Genomic DNA, 22109 nt, shown 5'->3' with positions numbered 1-22109 from the left:
CTTACGCCCCCGATGCGGGAAGACAATGAAGCTATTCCTAACCCATTTGTTCTGAAAGCAAGAATAATACAAATTAGTTTGTGTTCATAATTGAGACGTACACATAACAAATAGAGATAAATGCATGAAACATTCATGAGGTTTGCTTAAACCGTAATACTGAGAAAGTTTGTGATATAAATATCATCACAATGGAAAGTTATGAGTATTTATAATCCTGATATACAGACATATACAAAAGTGTCCGACGAACGAAAACGTGAAACTCCGAGTAACAGTTTTTGTGATATATTTGCTGTTTTTCAATAAAGTATATATATATATGCATATATATATACTTGTGTCTAGGGAGAGTCATCCTCTTTTGGTGCTTTATAATTTAACACATTCACCAGTAAAATTTCCATTTATTTCTTTTTTATTTTTCTAAAATGTCCGTTGCGTCTTGCAACCTTTGGATACTCCTCCCCTTTTTAATGATTATCTCCCTTGGGCTTGACTTTTGAGAAAAGAAACTCCCAAATAACATACAGCATTATTATTACATCCAGAAAATACAGGGTACGAGGCACCAAATGGGAAAAGCTAAACATCAGGGATGGTATCTTGTCTCCTTCCATGCACAAGCAATATTTACACTCCGGCATTTCGAACAACTCCCACCCACTCTGCCGATATCATCAGGATTGTTTCTTTCCCTGAACGTGAACATTGAATATGTACAAAATACGATCTCCACACATAGATGGTATACATAGAAGGTATACATAGAAGGTACGCGGCCCTCCTGATGAACTCCCTTAACACCAAAATATACAAACATTACACATACTCAAAATAATGCTAACAAATTCATCATCCAACACAGTTTTTTTTTCTCAAGAGTCAAAACACAACGGAGATAAGCAAAATGTGTCATCCAAAAGTAGCGCCCTTCTGTCTTTTTTTTAATTTTAATTTCAATTTTTAATTTTATTGTAAATTACCAAGAACTTATATGGTGAAATAAAGAAATAGAGAAATAATATCATGGAGCGATGAGGAAATCATAAAGTGATATGGGGAATAGTAAATCCATGATGAAATATACAAAACGTACAGCGTGAAGGTGAAAGTTTTGTTGATGTAAGCAAGTAATTCTGTAATATTTCGTTGATCTGAAAGGTTGGGAGACAAAAGTATTCACCTGAGAGTGCAGCAGAAACCTGAAACAAAAGTATTCACCTGAGAGTGCAGCAGAAACCTGAAACAAAAGTATTCACCTGAGAGTGCAGCGGAAGCTACACATTATGTGGTGTTTGAAATGCTGTCTACTTAGCTAATTAAAACGCTCACATATTCAAAAGATAAATATCAAGAACGATTACCGAACAACGGTTGGAAATATTTCTGCTGATAAAAGAAAAATTGAAGTAAACGCTCCAGAGATTCCAAACTTTCCCAGAACAACCAGGATCACCGGAAACCAGAATGATCACACTTTTAATTAGATTATCCGTTATAATATGTCATATGGTAATTAATTAACAGTTGTGAAACAAATATAATCTTGGCTACAAACATCTTAATTATTAACTATTTGCATCCTATGTATGCAGAGCTGAGAAATAATTTGTATTAAATACTTATTTGAGTGAACAAAGGAGGGTACTTGAAGTAATTCCTGCCTCATTACTAGAAATAAATATTTTTTACCAAAGGAATTTTAAGAGTAAGAGAGGTTTTGGATCAATGGTTTACTTATGTAAAAGTTATCGCTTCGGACTTCATTATCCTTTATATGATGTAACTATCATTCACGTAAATATTACTGAATTAAATAAATGTTTAATAAAAGTAATTTGATAAAATTAATATGGAAGCTCGACTGTTGACCATATAAAGTAAAAGATCATAAATCGATCAATGTCTCAGTGATTGTGCCTCGAAAGTAATCACGTGATATTTTATAATGTATTTACAATGTGGTTATAACATTCTGCCATTCGAGATTTACAAAATGTGTCTCTAAAAGTATATATGTGCTCCAGTATTAAGGAGAAATAACTATTTGATATACTAGAATTGTGAACGTTTAATAAAACATTTAAAATATTAAACATTGAGTACAAAAATATTCACATATGCATTCTGCATTTGATGTTGTTGTTGTTGTTGTTGTTACTACTACTACTACTACTACTACTACTACTACTACTACTACTACTACTACTATTATTATTATTATTATTATTATTATTAGTAGTAGTAGTAGTAGTAGTAGTAGCAGCAGTAGCAGCAGTAGTTTATTTACTAGAGTTCTTTTGTCACGCATTGTGACCTCTTCAATGACCTCTTCTGGACTTCTTAGTGTTTCCTCTTCTGTCTGGTCTTGTCCTCTCTATTCCATCTTGCCGATGATGAAATAGGCCGGACGAGGCCTGAGAGACACAAGAAACAGGCAGTCAGTGAAGAGATCACAGAATGTGTTACGAAAGATCTTTGACAAGTTAAAATAAAGGTCAAATAAATAGTGGGTGTGTTTATTGGCAAAATGGCTATGACAATATCTGTTTCAACACGATTTTACATCAAGAATCGTACAAACAAATGCGCACACAGATACACATACACGCGCGCACACACACGCACATACATACGCGCGCGTGCACACACATACATATATATATACATACCCTCATCCCCTCATTACTAGGCCACGTACTTTCACTGCAGTATATTCAGATACACACAATAAAGTACAACAAGATGTGACTGTGATAAGAAGCTTGCTTCCCAACCACATGGTTCTGGTTCAGTCCCACTGCCTGGCACATTAGGCAAGTGTCTTCTACTATTGCCTCGGGCTCACCAGAGCCTTCTCAGTAGATTTGGTAGAAATCTGTCGTACACATACACACACACACAGATATATATCTGGTCATCTCATAAGTTCTGTCCGAATTTTGAATAAAGTGATTAAATGTTATATTTAATTGAAAGTTAATCATCAATGTACTTTCCCTGATTATCTATGGATTCCTTCCATCTATTCACAAGCTTTTTAATCCCATCGATTTAAAACTCTTTTGGCTTCAAAGCGAAGAACTCTGAAATGTCAGTTTCCTCCTCCCGCTGGCTTGCGAATGTTATGTCTCCCAAATGATTCTGTAAACTACAAAACAAATGGTAGTCTGAAGGAGCAAGGTCGGGAGAATAAGGTGGATGTGTAATTTTTCCCAACCAAGCTCTTCGATCTTCTGTGATGTGATCTTTGCAGTGTGGGGTCGCGCATTGTCCTGATGAAACATCACTCCTTTTCGATTCACTTTCTAGTAAATAGTTGATAAGTTCAGAAACGGTCACTATTTATCACATTATTTTCTCTAATTTTATTCTTCATTCTACTTTTATTTTTCTTCCTTATAATCTCACCAAAATATAGAATTGTAGTTTACAATTCACTTGAGGTAGATGGCTTCTGTGTCTGTTTCTTTGTTTGTTTCTGTATTTTGTATTTTGATTAAACGTGTATTTTGTCTGTCACTATATCTATGGGATTATTTTTGCTTGCAAATAGCTGAAAATAGCACACTGCTTTGGATATTCGTTCTCATATGAGTTAAAAAACGACAGTACGGCCTACCGAAGGATTTATGCAAAAATACTCTCTCGTAGAAGCATATTTTACACCTTTCACTGATGATAGAGATTACACAAGATTTTAATTATATGATCTCACCAATGTACTACAGGCCTAACGATGTGTGGAAACAACTGCAGTGATTTGAAATAAGAATGATGTTCAAACCATTTCTCTAATTCATCCCATATATATATGTGTGTGCGTGTGTGTGTGTGTGTATAAATCAAAGATATAGTTATTAATAGATGAACCATATAAAGATGGCTACTTGCAAGAGATGATAAAACATAGGAAGGAATCATATATATATATATATTTTCGGTTTTCATTCGAATTCTACCAACATATTCACTCATATCGATATATCTACAATGTTACATAACTGAAAAAAACAAAATCTCATATCATTAGTCATATGAACTTCGACTGACGAACGCAAAATGTGACATTGTGCTTTGTCAACCTCTATCAACATTTGATTTGTTGAATGGAGAAATCTTTAAGTCAACAGAAAATTGTTTGAATTTTCTTCTCAAATTTATTTGTTGCAATATATCAGTGTGGACAAAATTCGAAAGTAAATTCTCCAGCATATTTAATCAAACAAACTATTCCCTATTATGTTATCACTGTAACTACTTCGTGTATTATCTCATTATCAGGTCTCCCAGTTTTCCAGATCTTCAAATGTTTGCGGCAAGTCTTTATCCTTTGGTTCTGGCAGTAAGAGCAACAGCATGCCGGACATAACTGAAAGGACACCGTAAATACTTAGAGGAAGCCATTTTATATAGGCTGACAGCTGAAGTATAAAGGGTGCAATTATGCCACCAATGCGGGCCGACACTGACGCAACACCTAAGCCGTTTGCTCTGAAAAGAAGAAAAGTGGAGATTAGTATACAGTTATTTTGAGTTGGATTCGATTCCCCTTTACTATATATAGATAATTCAATATACACATAGGCATGTAGGGAACACAATGAAAAATCAATAATCCTTAATTAATCAATAGTACTGAGAAATTATCGAATAAATATTGTCCATCTCCACACTGGAAAATAGCGTTTTATTTTTCAGCTATACATATATACATATATGCATATACAGAAAAAAATACTCAGATATACACACTTTATATATATATATATGAAGAGAGAGAGAGAGAGAGAGAGAGAGAGAGATAGTGTTGTATAGTCAAACTGTACACCCCTCCCAGTAAAAAGTGGTAGTAACCAGCCATTATGGATAGAGAAGTAACCGGTCGTCACAGGAAAATCGAGAGTACGTGTGGATTGTGTTGATAGTAGTATCTGTGCTGATGTAGTAATTATACTGTGATACTGAGTGGACGTTTGGGGATCTTACAGTGCCAGATAGAACTATTCAATCGATGATTTCGGAATATAACAATATCTGTCAGAGCGACAACCGTCGTCAGAGACAGATACAACAGTGACAAAAGAAGGCTTTACAACAGATAGTTAGATAGATAGATATATAGATAGATAGATAGATAGATAGATAGATAGATAGATAGATAGATAGATAGATAGATAGATAGATAGATAGATGGATAGATGGATAGATAGATAGATAGAAAGATAGATAGATAGATAGATAGATAGATAGATAGATAGATAGATAGATAGAAGATAGATAGATAGATAGATAGATAGATAGATAGATAGATAGATAGATAGATACATATATAGATAGATAGATAGATAGATATACACATATATATTTATATGTGCAAGTAAAAATATAGGAGAATTAATTTTGGGGGAAAAATATCTAGGTCTCAAAACGAACTGTAGTTTTGAAAATATCTTGCAAATTTATTAAATGCCATAGCGGTTTCACAATTGTTTTTGGTAAATAAAAGCAAATTAAACATTTAAAGGAAAATGAATGTACAGGAAAACTTTCCCTAGCAATAGGACATCTCCACACACCCACACCACCGCCACCAATAGAAATCATAAAATGGTCATGTAAATTCAAGAAATTAAACTTTCAGCAATGATGACGTTTGAAATGTTTGATAAAATTGATGACAATAATAAATGATGATGAATGAGTGAGTAAGTCGATCACATCGACTACAGTGTTCAAGTGGTACTTGTTTTATGGACGCCCCAAAAGGTTAGGCAAAATCGACTCTGGAACGGTGGAATTTGAACTCAGAGCAGAAGACGGACGAAACGCCGTGCAAGGATCTAGTCATTAAGCTACATGCATCCACTAGATGCACACGCACACGCACATACACACACACACACACACACACACACACACACACACACACATAATACATACACAGACACACACGCACACACACGCACATATACATGCATACATAGTTAGCTTGGTAGATAAAAAAAAAATGAAAAAGCGAAACATTCGGCATCTCTTGAAAAAGTATTCTATTTTATTTTAGATTGAGAATATAAAAAGATAGAGCCTATAACATATGTTTCTATAATAGTAAGGCATGTGGATCATGATATTCAGTAAGGAATTCCATCAGCTAAGTACTCCTTCATCAGAGAGAGAGAGAGGCACACAGAGGGAGAGAGAGAGAGAGACACACACACACACAGAGGGAGAGAGAGAGACAGAGAGAGAGAAGTCAGAAAAATATAAAGACGAAGAAATATCTTCAATCAAGGACATTAGTACTCACCATCTTTATACTGATCATTCTTCATCTTTATACTAAGTTCTTTAGATCTGATGACGCAATCCTTATTCAGTATCATGATCTACGTGCTTCACTATTCTAGAAACAGCTGTAAGACACTGCATCTGTTTATATTCTCAATCTAAATCAAACTAAATTCTTTTTCGAATGATACCAGATGTCTTGCTTTTTTATTTCCAATTTTAATCTATATTTCCTTGCTCCAGGAGAGAAACACTTCTAGCTACCTTCGACGATAGGCAATGTCAATACTACCTTCTTAAGTTGCAGTTCAAGCCGGAGTTTTAATGGTACAAACCTATTACTTTACTTCAGTTGACGAACACTATTTGTATATATATATATATATATATATATATATATATATATATATATATATAAAGTTGAACATGCACAAAGAATCTATGACGATTATTTACATTATAAACACACACATCTGACCGGTTCACATGTCATTTTCAAAAGTGTCTACTTTGTGCAGCTGCATCGTATACTGTGTCTTGACGGACCATTGTTTTTATAGAGAGAGAATGTGGCTCAGATCGTTATCCTTTAACATACCACCAAAACCCCTAAAATCTACTTAGCAACTAGAGACTCAAATCGAACAGTTGAAATGTCTGGCCATTCTAACTGTGGAACTTGTATCAATTTTATTGGAGACACATCATAAAAATTAAAAGGGCACAAGGTTTTACAATGTAAAAACACTTGACTGTTTCAAAATTGGAATTTGTTTGTGTACAAAAGAATTGGCTTCTACTTTTGTTTGTTCTACGACTTCCTTTAAATGTGTTGTTTGTTCCTTTTCGAGCCATGCCTGGCTCATATAGGTGGGAAACCTATACTCCTGGCGTATTGGTTCCCCACCTGGACGAGACGCCGGCCAGTCGCAGGTGAACTGCAAGATGCAGGAGGGAAAGAGTGACAGAAAGTTGTGGCGAAAGACTCAGCAGAAATTCGCCATTACCTTCTGCCGGAGCCGCGTGGAACTTAGGTGTTTCGCTCATAAACTTACACATCGCCCGGTCTGAGATCCGAACCCTCGATAGCGAGTCCAATGCTCTAACCACTAGGCCATGAGCCTCCACCCTTTAAATGTAGTATTTCCGTAATACTTAGATTTCAGAAACTCAGTACCCAATCATGAAATTAGTTTGGAAATTCATTACTGTATTCCAGCAAATATAATTCTAAAAGTTGGTTCGTTTTTGAAGTCTTTGGTTCATTATTTGTTTTTTTTACATAAGGGAACATAAACTGTGAATACTTTGCCGAACCGCTAAGTTACGGGGACACAAACACACCAACGCTGGTTGTCAAGTGGTAATAGTGGGACAAACACAGACGCAAAAGTACACAACACACACACACTTATATATATACGACGGGTTTCTTTCAGTTTCCATTTACCAAATCTACTGACAAGGCTTTGGTCAGTCCGTAGTTAAAGTAGAAGACACTTGCCCAAGGTGCCACACAGAACAATGTGGTTGGAAAGCTGGATTAAGTAGTAGATGAGAGGTAGAATTCATCGGTCAATTTAATTTGTTTCAATACCTTATGCGCTGATTTCAAATATTATTGAAGTTTTATATGAATATTTTGTCAGCGAAGTTTAAGAAATTGGTCTCAAATGTAACCAGATCGATACAGTGAAAATTCAGTGAAATTAATTGTTGAAGGATAAACATGTGTTGTACAGTTACAACAATACAGCAACTGAAGGCTGCACACCACTAACAATCTGAAACGTTACCATCTTGATTATATGTAACTGTGACAAAAAGATGTCTGGATGCCACTTACCTAACAACTGTTGGGAATATTTCTGCTGATAAAAGATACACTGAAGCAAAAGCAGCTGCGATTCCAAACTTTCCCAGAATAACCAGGATCAGAGGAAACCAGAATGAACCTGAAATATAAAATGCAAGGTTAGATAACGCAAACATTTTGTGATCTATGATCTGACTTTTGGATTAATTATAATTAATCCGTTGTAAATGTTTGTCTTATGGCTCTTAATTAGCAGTAGTGAGACAAATATAATTTTCGTTATAAACATCTTGAATTTTTAAAATTTTTATGTCTGATGTATGATAAACCGTAATAAAAATGAAATAAGTATTAGCGTAAATAAAAAAGAATACTTCGATTAAATTTTATATAAGTTAAACCTAATGAGATTAATCTCATGTATAAATTATAAAATTTATGATATACAATACCTTTGGTTACAAAATTTGACACAATGCAATTTAATCCACTAAACATCATACAAAACGTAGTCGGTTTTCGATGACCAAAGCGTTTACACAAATAGTAAGAAGTTACCATACTGGGGAACTCCACGACATGCATTAACAGGAAGTTTAAGTAGCGGTTTCCAGCCATATCAACTGAATTAAGAGATACACCATAGTATAGCATACTGCAGACCATCCTGTAAAATAACAACTACATATTACATAATCAACATGTTATTTACATCTGTATGTAATACGGAAAGATGCATCTATGTTAAAATAGAAAATATTTTAGATATATTTCTGAATCAAACACCGATGGAAGAATTATGGTGAATGTGAATCGCAAAAGGGACTATGTTGAAAAATAAACTTCATTTGGTTACATTCCTTGAGAGTATTTTGGTTAGCTTATGAATTTTTCTGCCAACTTTCATTTATTTATGACTCGCATTTATCCGATTCTTCCCGGTATGAAGTTCAAGTTCAAGTTCGTTAGTTTATATTTCATCATACACACTGTTTTGTGTCCGTAACATTAGCATTTATTTCTCAGTGGCAAATCCTATTAACTATGGATCACCATAAACAGTGAATATCCTGCTTATGTAGCGGTAGTGAGTGTATATTCTAAATAACCAACATCTGTGATATTCTTATTTCTTTATTGCCCACAAGGGGTAAAAACATAGAGTGGACAAACAAACGGATTAAATCGATTACATAGACCCCAGTGCGTAACTGGTACTTAATTTGTCGACCCAAAGGATGAAAGGCAAAGTCGATCTCGGCAGAATTTGAACTCAGTACGTAACGGCAGACGAAATACGCCGCTAAGCATTCCGCCCGGCGTGCTCACGTTTTTGCCAGCTCGCCGCCTTAAAACATCTGGGATATTATGACATGTTATTCAGATATATTATAACTCTATGCAACCTGATGCAGTTTAATTTAGAATAATTACCAGTTCGTCTAGCAATAAATTTATGCAGTCCGAAACAGAAGAGATTATTAAAGAAATATTTACCAGCCAAAGCAAATATTAAGTGTGATTAATGCAATGAACGATGTTTTAAATAGATCAATGAAAAGATAAGTCTTTTGCTTGGGTAAAACTTTTTCTTCACATGCATGTTCTTGAATAATGTTCTTGTATGAAGTCTTCTCCTCCTCTTCCTCATTCTCCTCATTATTCCTAAAAATATCTAACACCTCTTGATTTTGTATTTTATTTTTCTTCATATTTTTCGGAAAAGTGCTTCTGCTTCTACAAACCGTTTTCTTTCAATGAGCCATCTTGGAGATTCAGAGGAGATGACTGTAAAAGATTTATAAGAGTAAATGCTTAAAAAAATTACCTCTGAAAATGGAACATTATGCATCAAGATTGTAGTTTACGTAAAGGATTTTATTTCCATTTAAATGTACATCTTTTAGAACATTGTCATTTTATAAGAATTTGCTGGCAAATTCTTTAATTAACTTGCTTCTAATTATTGAAAATCTTTCTGATAAAAACCATATGTGGGGAAGAAAGAGGAAAAAATATAAAAAAAAACAATGCAGTGCCAAATACTTGAATTGGTCGCTTGCCACAAGATTCAACGGATCCTACTGAAACAAGCCAGTATTCTCGCAGCATTACCACGGGCAATGGCAAGGCTAAGGCGTTGGAAAACCAAGCGGTCTCGCGGCCATACCTGAAAACCTCGGTGTGGCGAGCTGCCAATAATGACAAGCATTTCGTGGTTATTGGCCCCAATCCCTCCGAACGATAGTTCTATATCAGGTCCCGATACCTCAGAGTTTTTTCCATTCGGTTACGGAAGCAGGGACCCTTCCATTTACTGCAGCATCTAGGATATGGGAGAGTGCAAAGGAGTTGCAGACTGTGGTGTCCCAAATGAGGTATCTACTTCTAGTCCAGGGATAGAGGGTAAGACTAATTGGTCTCTTTCCACCACTTCTGGATAATCATGCCGGCTAACAGAACTGAGGGGATATTAATCCGAACCGAGCCAGATCGCAGTTGCTTCTGTAACCAGCTACAGTCTGAACATAGCCATGGAAGCCACGTAAATGCAATCCGGGAAAATTAATAGAAAGAAGAGCAAAACATTAATTGTTACCTTTAAAAAGATCTAATAATGCTGATATGTTTCAGGTACAAATAACCTCTGTGAAAGTGTCACAAACAAAGTCCCAAGTTTTTCTTTTTTGACTTTGTACCAAAACCACGTTAAGTGTTAAATATTCGTTAGGTTTTACGTAATAGGTTTGTAAGTGTTCCCTTTTTCACTTACTAAACACATAACTGAAATGAAAAATTCTACATGGGGTAAAGACTTTACATTAAGTGCTTGTAGAAATCAACTTCTATCTTAAATATTTTCCGGGTCTTAAGTGTTAAGGCGTCTAACTTTCTCGTGTATCATCTGTATGCTAACAATATTTGTTGTTGAAACTGTAATAGGGATTATATATATACTGTGTGTGTGCGTGCGTGAGTGTGTGTGTGGGTGTTGTGTGTGTGTGTGTGTGTGTATGTGCGTGTGAATTCATAGGATATGTATATATTATTGCGTCACAGAGTAAAGTAAGTTACATTTCTTTGCGACAGGAAGCTCCTTCTTTCCCTTTAAAACATGATCCTGTAGCATCATTAGCTTGAATGCAATTGTAAAGCAAACAGCTATGTGTTTTCAATAGAAATCTATCAAAATAAATGCTTTACAAAGGAAATGTAGAGCTGGTGGAAAGGTATAATATATCAGATTGAAAATATAGTTTCAACTATTACATATACATACATACATATATATATATATATATATATATATATATATATATATATAACACATTCACTCGTTTAATTCAAATGCTATTGTAGTATCATATTGTTTTCATAAAACATGGATAGGAGAGCAATTCTTGGATAATATATAATATTGTAGCAAAGGCATATTTATAGTATGGTTGCTGTGAATAATAGAGATAATGAAATAATTACGATATATATTTCAGCATAGGTCAATGTCAAGAGAGTACATTTGTTGTAAACACAGAAATTAAAATTGACAGATGTGCAGCAAACAAATTTAACGAGGAACAAGAAATAAGAAAAAGTAAGAATTAGGATGTTCTTTTAATTCTGTAATATTTTGATATCGATTTACATCAGAATATTCAAATATGCTTTGTTAGGAAAAATGAAAATATTGTTGCTTGAAAGCAGAATTTCAGACAATGAAATATAGCAGAACGAAATATACTTAACTCACACCCAAATGAAAAAGTTGGTTATAGGCAGGAGACACACTGTCAATTCTAAATAACGCCAGTCGGATATGGCATAAGCGAATCCTGTTACAAATATCGCAGCTATGCTGTACACGGTTGTTGCATAACAAAAATGACGTGTTCGCATATGTTTGCATATTCCTATAATTACAAATTTGAAAAATATATCCTTATATCTATATATATATATATATATATATATATATATAGATATATATATATATATATATATAATATATATATAATATATATTCTATATATATAACATTATATATATATATTAAATAATATATACACATATATGTATATATATACATAATATAATATATATATAATATATATATATATATATATTAAGATATATAAATATATATATATATATATATATATATATATATATATATATATATACAAATATATATATTAAAATAATATATATGTATGTATGTATGTATGTATGTATATGGATACAGGGACTGGGCAAGGAGGCTCAAATATATATTTATTGTGACACTGCATTAAAATGTCAGCTTCTTATTGTTCAAACTTTGGAAATATGATGAATGATGATTAATATGATAATAATATTGTGAACATTACATATAGGTTTGGCTTGGTTTGAATAAAAGTAATAGGAACGCAACACTTTTATATATGTATGTGTCTATACAGTGTACGGTGAATAAATTGTCGTCTAAATTACGCAAAAATGAAAATAACACTGACGTCTCGTTTTAACAGAGATGTATTACCAAAATTACATAAAATATTTGAAACACTAAAGAGTAAATTTATTCAATAAAATCGCCACTGGCTTCAACCACGGCCTCCGAACAACTTTGGAATCTCTGCAACTCTCTGGAGGGTTTCCTTGCCTTCAGTTTATATTTACTGTTACAAGGAGTTTTGTTGGTCTCTCACTCAATGCACTCCACACATAGTAATCAAAGGATTTCCAGTGTGGGGAGTTAGGTGGCCAGATGTTAGGGGAGATGTTGTCGCAAAAATTGTCTGACAGCCATAACTGTGTTCCACCCTCTTGGCCCAGTGCAGCACTACCTCCTCCAGGCACTTGATGTAGGTCTCCGCGTTGAGTCTGAAGCTGTGTGGGAAGATGAATGGAGTCATAACGTCACCATCAATAGTGATCAATCTGAACACTATGATGTTGACTGGATGTTTGATTTTATCACTCTCGGTACATGTCCTCATGTTACCACTCTCATCCAAACACTCTCAAATGTTCAAATTGGAGTATCCGGCACGAATGCCATGCAGTACAACATCTCGCTTCCAATTTCCAAATTTGGGCAGAGTGAATTTCTCACAGACGGTGCCCAAATGAGCCTACTACACTGTGTAATCGAGAAAATAAAAAACAATGTACATGAAATAAAAAATCTAAAATGGCGACCCTGCATATACATACATATATACGATATATATATATATATATATATATATATATATATATATATATATATATATATATATATATATCCCACACGGATAGGAGAGGCTTCTTTTTTCTGTCGAGGGCTTATATGCCTCGTTATTAGACTTTTTTCCTTAGTCATTGCTCAGCGAATGCCATAAACTGTAAACTTATATAAAAATACCATTATTATTATTTACAGGATTGTAAAATACGGCACCATATAACAAAACTATTCGCAGAGAAATATCTACTACACATGTGGGAAATTCTGTCTGTGGGTGTGTTTGTGGAGTTGTTAGTTAATTCCTACATTGTTTGTCGATTTTGATGAAACTTGACACCTGAGTAGAACTCATGTCTGGAAACCTCATGGGATACTCATATTGTTGAAAAAGTCGATGATAGGACCCTGGAAGGCATCCTTATGTATATCTAATATATTCCATTTTAACATCCGAGGGAAATAACTCATTCGCCCAGATTTTAACAGCCAAGGGAAATAACCCATGCATTTTCCTAAATCATTTGGTAAAAATTGAGTATGCTTATTTCTTAAATTTCGCAATTTATCTAGTACAAACCTTAAACAAGTAAATAGTATTTTCCTAAACAATAGATCCACTTATTTCGGTTAGTGGTATATTCACGAATATACCACACTAGCACCACTAAGGGTAAGGGTAATACTATTCTCTGCGAACGCACAAAAGCCCTTTTCAGAATTATTTACTTTGAATTGTCATTATCTCATATCTGATTAGCCTGTTATTACGTAACAAGGTTCAAGATTTTAGTATACATGCCTTACTAATATTTCCTCATAAAGTACTTTTCGGGGCTACTTTACTTTAATTCTAACCATCGGATAAGTAATTTCATGTTATTACATAACTGACTTGACAATTTGAGTATTCATAACTTATTGGGAATTCCTAAAAACATTATCCTGTGTAAGGCAGTTTGGTATTTTCTGTAAATGCACAAAAGCCGTTTTAAGGGCTACATACTTTGTATTGTTGTTATTTGATTGGCGAAACATTATGAGAACGGAACAAGAGATAAGCCCGCTTTCCCGGGAATTACCGGGTACGTCAGCTAATGTATATATATATATATATATATATATATATTACATATAACAATGGACTCTCCCGTCGTTAGAGGGTTCGACAATTTCTTGCCGAACAATCACACAGATGATTGTTTACAGTGATCAAATGTTTGTGTTGTAGATATAACAATTCCCTCCATCAGATCGACATTACTTGTACAGGTTCAGCAGTGCCACATGTCAGATATCGAAAGGATCGCAGAGCAATGTGAAGTGAAATGCTTTGCTCAAGAACACAATACAACGCCCGGTCTTGGAATCGAACCCACGATCTCGCAATCGCGAGTGTAACTCCCTAACCACTAACCCATATGTATATTATATATATATATATATATATATACATATATATATATATACTATATATATATTCATGCATTTGAGATAACTTACCAATGCATGTACATAATCAAAATACCAACATATCCAAAGCCTTGAATTCAATGTAGGATGAGAAAAATGCTGAAAGATGGCATGAAGATTTGATAATGCCACAGATAACTAGGCATACACGTGCCAATAATATAATGGGTCTCCGACCAAATCTATATTCAAAAGAAGAAATAATTATTATTTGATTAAGAAATTAAAAAGGATTACTTAATATTGGTTTCAAATTTTGGCACATGGCTAGAAGTTGAAGGGAAGGATTTTAAGTCGATTACATCGACCTATTGCTCAATTGGTACTTATTTTCTCGACCCCGAAAGGATGAAAGGTAAAGTCATCCTCGGCGGAATTTGAACTTGGAACGTAATGAGAGACGAAATACCACTAAGCAATTCACCCAACGTGCTAACGTTTCTGCCAGCTCACCGCCTTGCTCTTGGCGTATCAGGTGCTGGTAAATTAATGCAGCAGTAAATTCCACAGCATATATAATCAACTCATTTTGTAATATAGATGGATCATTTTCAGCTTAAGAGTTCAAAAATAGTCTTAATAAACATATATATATATATATATATAGATAGATAGATAGATAGATAGATAGATAGATAGATAGATAGATAGATAGATAGATAGATAGATAGATAGATAGATAGATAGATAGATAGATAGATAGGTGAATGTATTATCCTATTTTTACCGTCAACATGGATAATTCGATGAACCGATACCAGGGTAGTAAATTCACGTCAGAAACACGGTTGAAGCGACCTGTCCAAGGGTAGAAAACTCCGGGTTCATGTGCAGAAATTTGTGTTATATATATATATATATATATATATATATATATATATATATATTTAAATATATGGGGCAGAACCTCTTCAGGGTTGTTATGAGTTTATAGAACTTGGGTTGACATCTTCGTTTGAAGGATGCATCCTGAAGAGGTTCTCCCCCATATACAAAAATAAATTACTCATACATCCATTTTTCTCTGTTTTTATTCCTACAATCTATATATATATATATATATATGTGTGTGTGTGTGTATGTATATATATAAACGCCACCTATCCTTTTCCAAGTAAATTTTGTCATATATATATATTAAATACAGCTGCTCCATTATTTTATATATCATTGTTTAATATCTCCTGAAAACTTTCTTCCACGAGAAAATGAACACATCGCCAATGTAACTTAAAATACGAAGGAGTTAGTGAGTACATTTTCCTGAAATTCTGTGTTTAAGCATTGTTTTGTTATCTCCGTATCAAAGTTGTTGCATAAGTCTTAAAACATCCAGCATCCTCTTTAAAATGCTTCAAAGAAATATAATCCCTTAAATTGAGAGTCTTAATGCAATCCAGATAGTAAAATTGTTCCTTATATGGAAATGGAATACGAAATTGTCTGTGCCAAGAAATATAAAGTTGTGATTTTCATTATTCATTCAGTGATAACTGAGGATGAGTTACAAATTTAAACTGACTGGAGATTATTTCGACTGCATTTAATACAGTTTAGTAGTAGTTACATCTTAAGAAGGGCATGGAGAAAATTTCACCTTATTTCAAACACAACACGCTCGATTTTATAGCAATATGTTTCTAATCTCTTACCTGTCAGATAAAATACCATGTATAATTGATCCAACAAGAAAACCAGAGAAAAATACTGATTGCGAAGTGCATTTTAACCATTTTCTCTCACATACTAAGTCAAACTGTAAGAAAGAAAATAACAATTGATAGGATTAAAAGTTTGAGAATTTTACTCATTTTTAAACATATTGACGCGTATAGTTAGGAGCATTGTTTTCTTTCCAATTTAACAGGGTAATGTTGAATAAAGATTATCTCTCAAAAAGCCACCGCCACTCATTCTTTTCAAATATATTACTGTACCAAGAACATCCTTTTTATTAATCTACTATATATATATCGTTGAAATTTACCGGAAAACAAAAGACGAACACAGGTGTGTAAACATTAAGCACGTTTATTAGTTTAACGCTCGGGAAGGTGAGAAAGTCTTTTACATTTCGAGCCTACGCTCTTCAACAGAAAGCAACATGAGGAAATAAACCGTTCGTCGTTGTCCACCTCCTGAATCACACTCTGTGTCGTTTTACCTGTTTTGGTTTGTTTTGTTTGCTAATTCTCGACACAAAAAAGTTATATATATATATATATATATATATATACATGCATACATATATATATATATATGAAAAACAAGTCAAAATAGAAAATGCTAAAATAATTTTATAAAGTACATTTCAGTACCAGTTTCGGTCATTTTGAGACCTTTTCAACTGTAACGATTAAATAATTAAATTTAGAAAAATTAGAACAAAAGTTTTTTTAAAGGAATATTTGTATAGTTTTCAAATTTTAGTGGCATTCTGCCTTTCTCTGACTCCCTTGTTTGCACTTGTGTGTTTGAGTTCGTTGTGAATTCTTGGTAGGGTAGAAGGAGAAGAGGGGTGATGAGGAGAAGGGGTGGAGAAATTTGGGAGTGCCTTGATTGTATTTTGAATGGTCAGTTGCAGTTCAATTCAGGAGAATATTTCTATTGAAAGGTTGGTTTATGGAATTTGCGTAGGCGTTATACTAGAGGGCATTAGTGATAAAGTTAAGAGGTAGTAGAAGGTGAGAGAAGAAGAAGAAGAAGAAGAAGAAGAAGAAGAAAGAAGAAGAAAGAAGAAGAAGAGGATGACGATGTGATGATGATGATGATGATGAAGAAGAAGAAGGAGAAGAAGAAGAAGATGATGATGATGATGGTGATGATGATGATGACGACGATGATGATGATAATGATGAAGAAGAAGAGGAAGAAGAAGAAGAAAACAGAGAAGGGAGAATATGAATGGGTGAAAGTAGTGAGGTGTTGTATGACTTGAAGTTGGCATGTTATGGATTATAGCTGTGATTGGGGCTGATTTGTAATAGATTCTTTGGAATGTAATATTTGTGTGTGTATATTTCTTTTATTCTAAAGTTGAGGTATATTAATAGTTTGTCGTAGACCTGTTAAGAAGTGGCTTGTATTTTGTAATAAAGAGAGTTTCTTTACTTATTCGTTGTTTCGAGGTTGTATCGTCCCTAAATTGGTAGAGGGGAAAAATCCTGAAGCCTGGTGTTTTGTTGTTGGCGCAAGTATCTATGTGTGGCTGAAAGCTATTTTTCTGTTTTGGGGAATTTTTATCTGGGATCTGTGCAAGGCCATTCTTTTACGCAAACTATTTTTTGTTTGGCCTACGTAGCTCTTGACACCCGGAGCAGGTTAGTGAGTATATTAGGTTCTCCGAAGCACATGTGAAGTTGCTTTTCACTGTAAACCGTTGTCCCTGTTTGAAGGAGAACTCTGATCCCTCAATTAGATAATCGCATATCCCGCAATTGGGTCTTCCACATTTTTTTACTGCGGCTTCTGTGTTGAAGAGGTGAATTCGGGTTTGTGTTAGGAGACTTTTCATGGATTTAGGCTGCCTCTTGCTTTTTATGATCGTGTGTGTTTGGAGGATTGTGTTCATTCTGTGGTCTTTTTTTAGGAGGGGTATGTTGTGGAGGATGGTGCCGAAGGCTTCGTTATTGAGAGGGTTGTGTGTGGAGATGTATGGTAAGGCTTTTGGTCGTAAGTTTTTCTTTGATTTGGATGTCTCAGTTCCTTGATGTTAAGTTGAAGGGCACGTTGAATGCACTTGTCAATAAGTGAAGGTGGATGGTGGTCCTGGTGATAAGGGTATCTTTTAGTTCTTGTAGTCGTGTGTCTCTGGTGTTTGCATTAGAGACTATAGTGTATATCCTTTTTGCTAGATTGAAGGGGATATTCATCCTGGTGTGTCTTGGGTGGCATGAATTGAATGGAAGATATTGCTTAGAATCTGTAGGCTTATAATATATGTCTGTTTCTATTACATTATTAGCTTTCTTAATGAGGATATCGAGGAAGGGAGTTGTTGCTGGCTATATTCCATCGTGAATTGGATGTTTACGTCCAGCCGTTTAAAATTTCCTGGAATTCTATGAGTTTTTCTATATTTTTATGCCAAAGGATGAAACAGTCATCTAGATATCTCTTCCAGTTGTTTTCTATGTAGATGGAGAAAGGGCTGCCATATCTTTCTAGAACCTTACGATACAGACTGATCTCTAGATATCCTATGACTAGATTGGCAAAGGAGGGGGCCATTCGTGTACCCATCGCAGTCCCCGATTTTTGTCGGTAGAAGTTGTCATTGAAGGCGAAGAGTTATTTTCCAGGATGAATTTAACCCCTTCTATCACGAATTCTTTTTTGATGCGATGTGGTAGTTCGTGGCGTGATTCTCTAGCCAGAATTGGATTGCCTCTAGTCCTAGGTTGTGGGGGATATTGGAGTAGAGGTTGACTACATCGAAGGATACCAGTATGGTGTTTTTGTTTATAGTATTCGGTAGGTGATTGAGCATATCCAAGTATTAGACCCAATACGCAAACACAGAGACACAAGATAGCACCAAACAAGCAGGATGAACCAAAAGTAATAAAAATTATCAATCTAACTCACAAGGAACTAACAACAAACCAAATAAACATACTTTCCAAAGGACTCAAGTTTACACCCACCCCACAACACCCCAACTACAATGAAATGAAAGAAGACATCGCAGAATTCTGCAGAAAATTAAGACTTACTGAGGAGCTATACGACAAATATAACGAGGACGAATCGTTAGTCAGAAATAGGAGTAACTACACCCCCTCAAAAGGTAAGAACAAAACACTTGATGATTTCTGCAACCACATATCAAATTACCCATATCAACATATGCACAAACAAAAACACAAACCAAACTTCAGCAAAAAAGAAATTTCTAATTTTTCTAAATTTAATTATTTAATCGTTAACAGTTGAAAAGGTCTCAAAATGACCGAAACCGGTACTGAAATGTTCTTTATAAAATTATTTTAGCATTTTCTATTTTGACTTGTTTTTTCATATATATCAACTCGTGTGTTCCTTTTAACCCTTATATATATATATATATATATATATATATATATATATATATATATATATATATATATATGCAAAGAGAGACATACACATAAACGCACGCACAATATATATATATATTTCTATATCCACACATACATATGTACATATATATTATATATATATATATATTATATATATATATATATATATATATATATATATATATATATATATATATATATATATATATATATATATATATATATATTATATATATATATATATATATATCTGTGTGTGTGTGTGTGTGTGTGTTTGTTTATATCTAACACCAGGTGTCCATGTGTGTATGTATTCATATATAAGTTTATAGCTATTAAGAGACTCAACCACTCACCTCGCTTTCAATTGTAGAAAACTCCTCTGTCAGAAATTTCCGTCCATAAGAACACTGTAGTTTAGATGAATTACTTGGTGGTGTTGTATAATACATCCCAGTGAAATTATTGTTATACACAGAACATTGATCGTCGCTGTCCGGTTGAAGCATTTGTAAATATTCATCCTCTGTAAGATTTGCAGGAATCAACGAAGCATTAAAGTTCGGAGGGTAGCATAAAAAAGGAACGCTTGCACTGAGAAATGGCAAGTTCATTAACTGCATTGCTGACACAATACCTAAAGTTAAAACATAACCGTAGAGCCAGCGCTGAAAAGGGCCGAAAGTTCCACATTGTATTATGAGATGTGCAATATCTTTGTTTGATATATCTGAAATTTTAAAAAAATTAAAAAACATGAGTTCATTGAAAAGTGAATACTATCATTCTATATAAAACTAAATAATTAATTTACGTGTACGAAACGAAACTATTTAATAATACTTATTTGTTTTTCAATAGTAATATTACACTGAATTTACTTTAGACGCGACAAAAATCACGTGAGACATTATTGAATTAGTCTTACAAAGTAGCAAATTAAAACAATTATATGGAAAATAATGACCTTTAGATAATCCCATTAACTTGATGTTATATTTGTGGTACAGCCCCATGAATGTTGAACATCCATGTATCTTGCAAATATCGTATTAGTAACGGATTACTTCAGTTGAAAATACAATTTACGATGGCAAGTAGCAAGAGATAATGTACATTTGTAGATATCATCTGGATAATGATTAGTATATACTTTACATTAAAACATTAAACACAAACGTTGTAGTTGTTGTCCTAATACACCAATGCGCTACTTGGTATCTATGACATCAACAATATCACGCACACAAATGAATTTTGAATATTCATTTGAATGAAAGAATTCGTTATATAGTTGATCACAAACATAAGGTTTTCATAAGTAAATAAGTATTTTATTTTTCTAAAGTAAACTGGGACCAACAAATACCTGGAGATTGTATTAAGTTCTATAGCCTTAATCACAAGAGTTGCCTTATAACTGAATGCGTGATCACCAGGTGTGACACACCATGGTAAGTGTAGTAGAGATTTACTGATAGAAATATGTGTTCAACTGCAGCCTAATGTTTCTTGTGCTCTACTATCAATGTAAAGAGAGGGATTAAAAATTTACGTAATACTGAGGTTTATAGCCTGGATTCATGTGTTGACATCTAAAACATATATTGAGTTCTTACGTTTATTCGTTTATTAAGTTTTGTTATGAAGTATTCCATTTCCTAAATGGAATAATTTAATCATAAACAATCCAAATATAAAATTGCTTCAAATCATAAGACATTTCAAAACGTGATTTAACGACAAACTCTAAGAAGTAAATGAATTTTTGTGATTATTAATTCGAAAAAAAAAAAACATTTTATTTAATCCATTTAAGGAATAAAAATATTTACGTGTAGATTTCTGTTTTACTGATTTCAGTTGAAATTCTTCATTTTCAGCCATATTAAAACCACAGCTTTTCTAGAATTTCTCGTCAAATTTGTAATTCTTTTACCAATAATAGCACTACACAATAAAAGTATATCAATAAGACAAATTATTAAATACTGCTGTAGTTATACATAGATTATGAGGCTATTTATCTGATTAATATCAGTCATTTTAAGTTGTTACATTGTATTCCAACAAGCATAAGAAGAGTTTCCAATGGAAATTTATTTCCCAAATGTATTAGAATAAATTTAAATTGATACGTACTTAATCTGGAATTCAGTCAGAATCCCATCTAACTAGGAACGTATGTGTCTTTTGCACCACGAGTATAGCTGCTTCTTTTGATTCAACGGTTTTTCTAATATATTTGGGCACGGAT

The 22109-nt window shown here is 33.7% G+C and overlaps 2 protein-coding genes across 2 annotated transcripts; both read right to left on the bottom strand.

The window, feature by feature from the left end:
• Nucleotides 1-4214: 4214 nt before the first annotated feature.
• LOC115218263 (organic cation transporter protein-like) lies at nucleotides 4215-9822 on the bottom strand. Its single transcript, XM_029788010.2, has 4 exons — nucleotides 9608-9822; nucleotides 8563-8777; nucleotides 8141-8249; nucleotides 4215-4497 (listed from the first exon to the last, which is right to left on the bottom strand). The coding sequence occupies exons 1-4, from the start codon at nucleotides 9820-9822 to the stop codon at nucleotides 4284-4286; spliced, it is 753 nt and encodes a 250-aa protein (XP_029643870.1). The 3' UTR covers nucleotides 4215-4283.
• Nucleotides 9819-21788, bottom strand: LOC115218262 (solute carrier family 22 member 7-like). Its single transcript, XM_036508557.1, has 6 exons — nucleotides 21688-21788; nucleotides 20209-20582; nucleotides 16445-16548; nucleotides 14848-14974; nucleotides 12802-12982; nucleotides 9819-9898 (listed from the first exon to the last, which is right to left on the bottom strand). The coding sequence occupies exons 1-6, from the start codon at nucleotides 21737-21739 to the stop codon at nucleotides 9819-9821; spliced, it is 918 nt and encodes a 305-aa protein (XP_036364450.1). The 5' UTR covers nucleotides 21740-21788.
• Nucleotides 21789-22109: the final 321 nt, after the last annotated feature.

The sequence above is a fragment of the Octopus sinensis genome, linkage group LG13 (genome assembly GCF_006345805.1).
Source record: "Octopus sinensis linkage group LG13, ASM634580v1, whole genome shotgun sequence".
Classification (NCBI taxonomy): Eukaryota; Metazoa; Mollusca; class Cephalopoda; order Octopoda; family Octopodidae; genus Octopus; species Octopus sinensis.
Note: the sequence above shows the minus strand (reverse complement) of the source record. Positions and strands in the feature narration are given on the sequence as shown.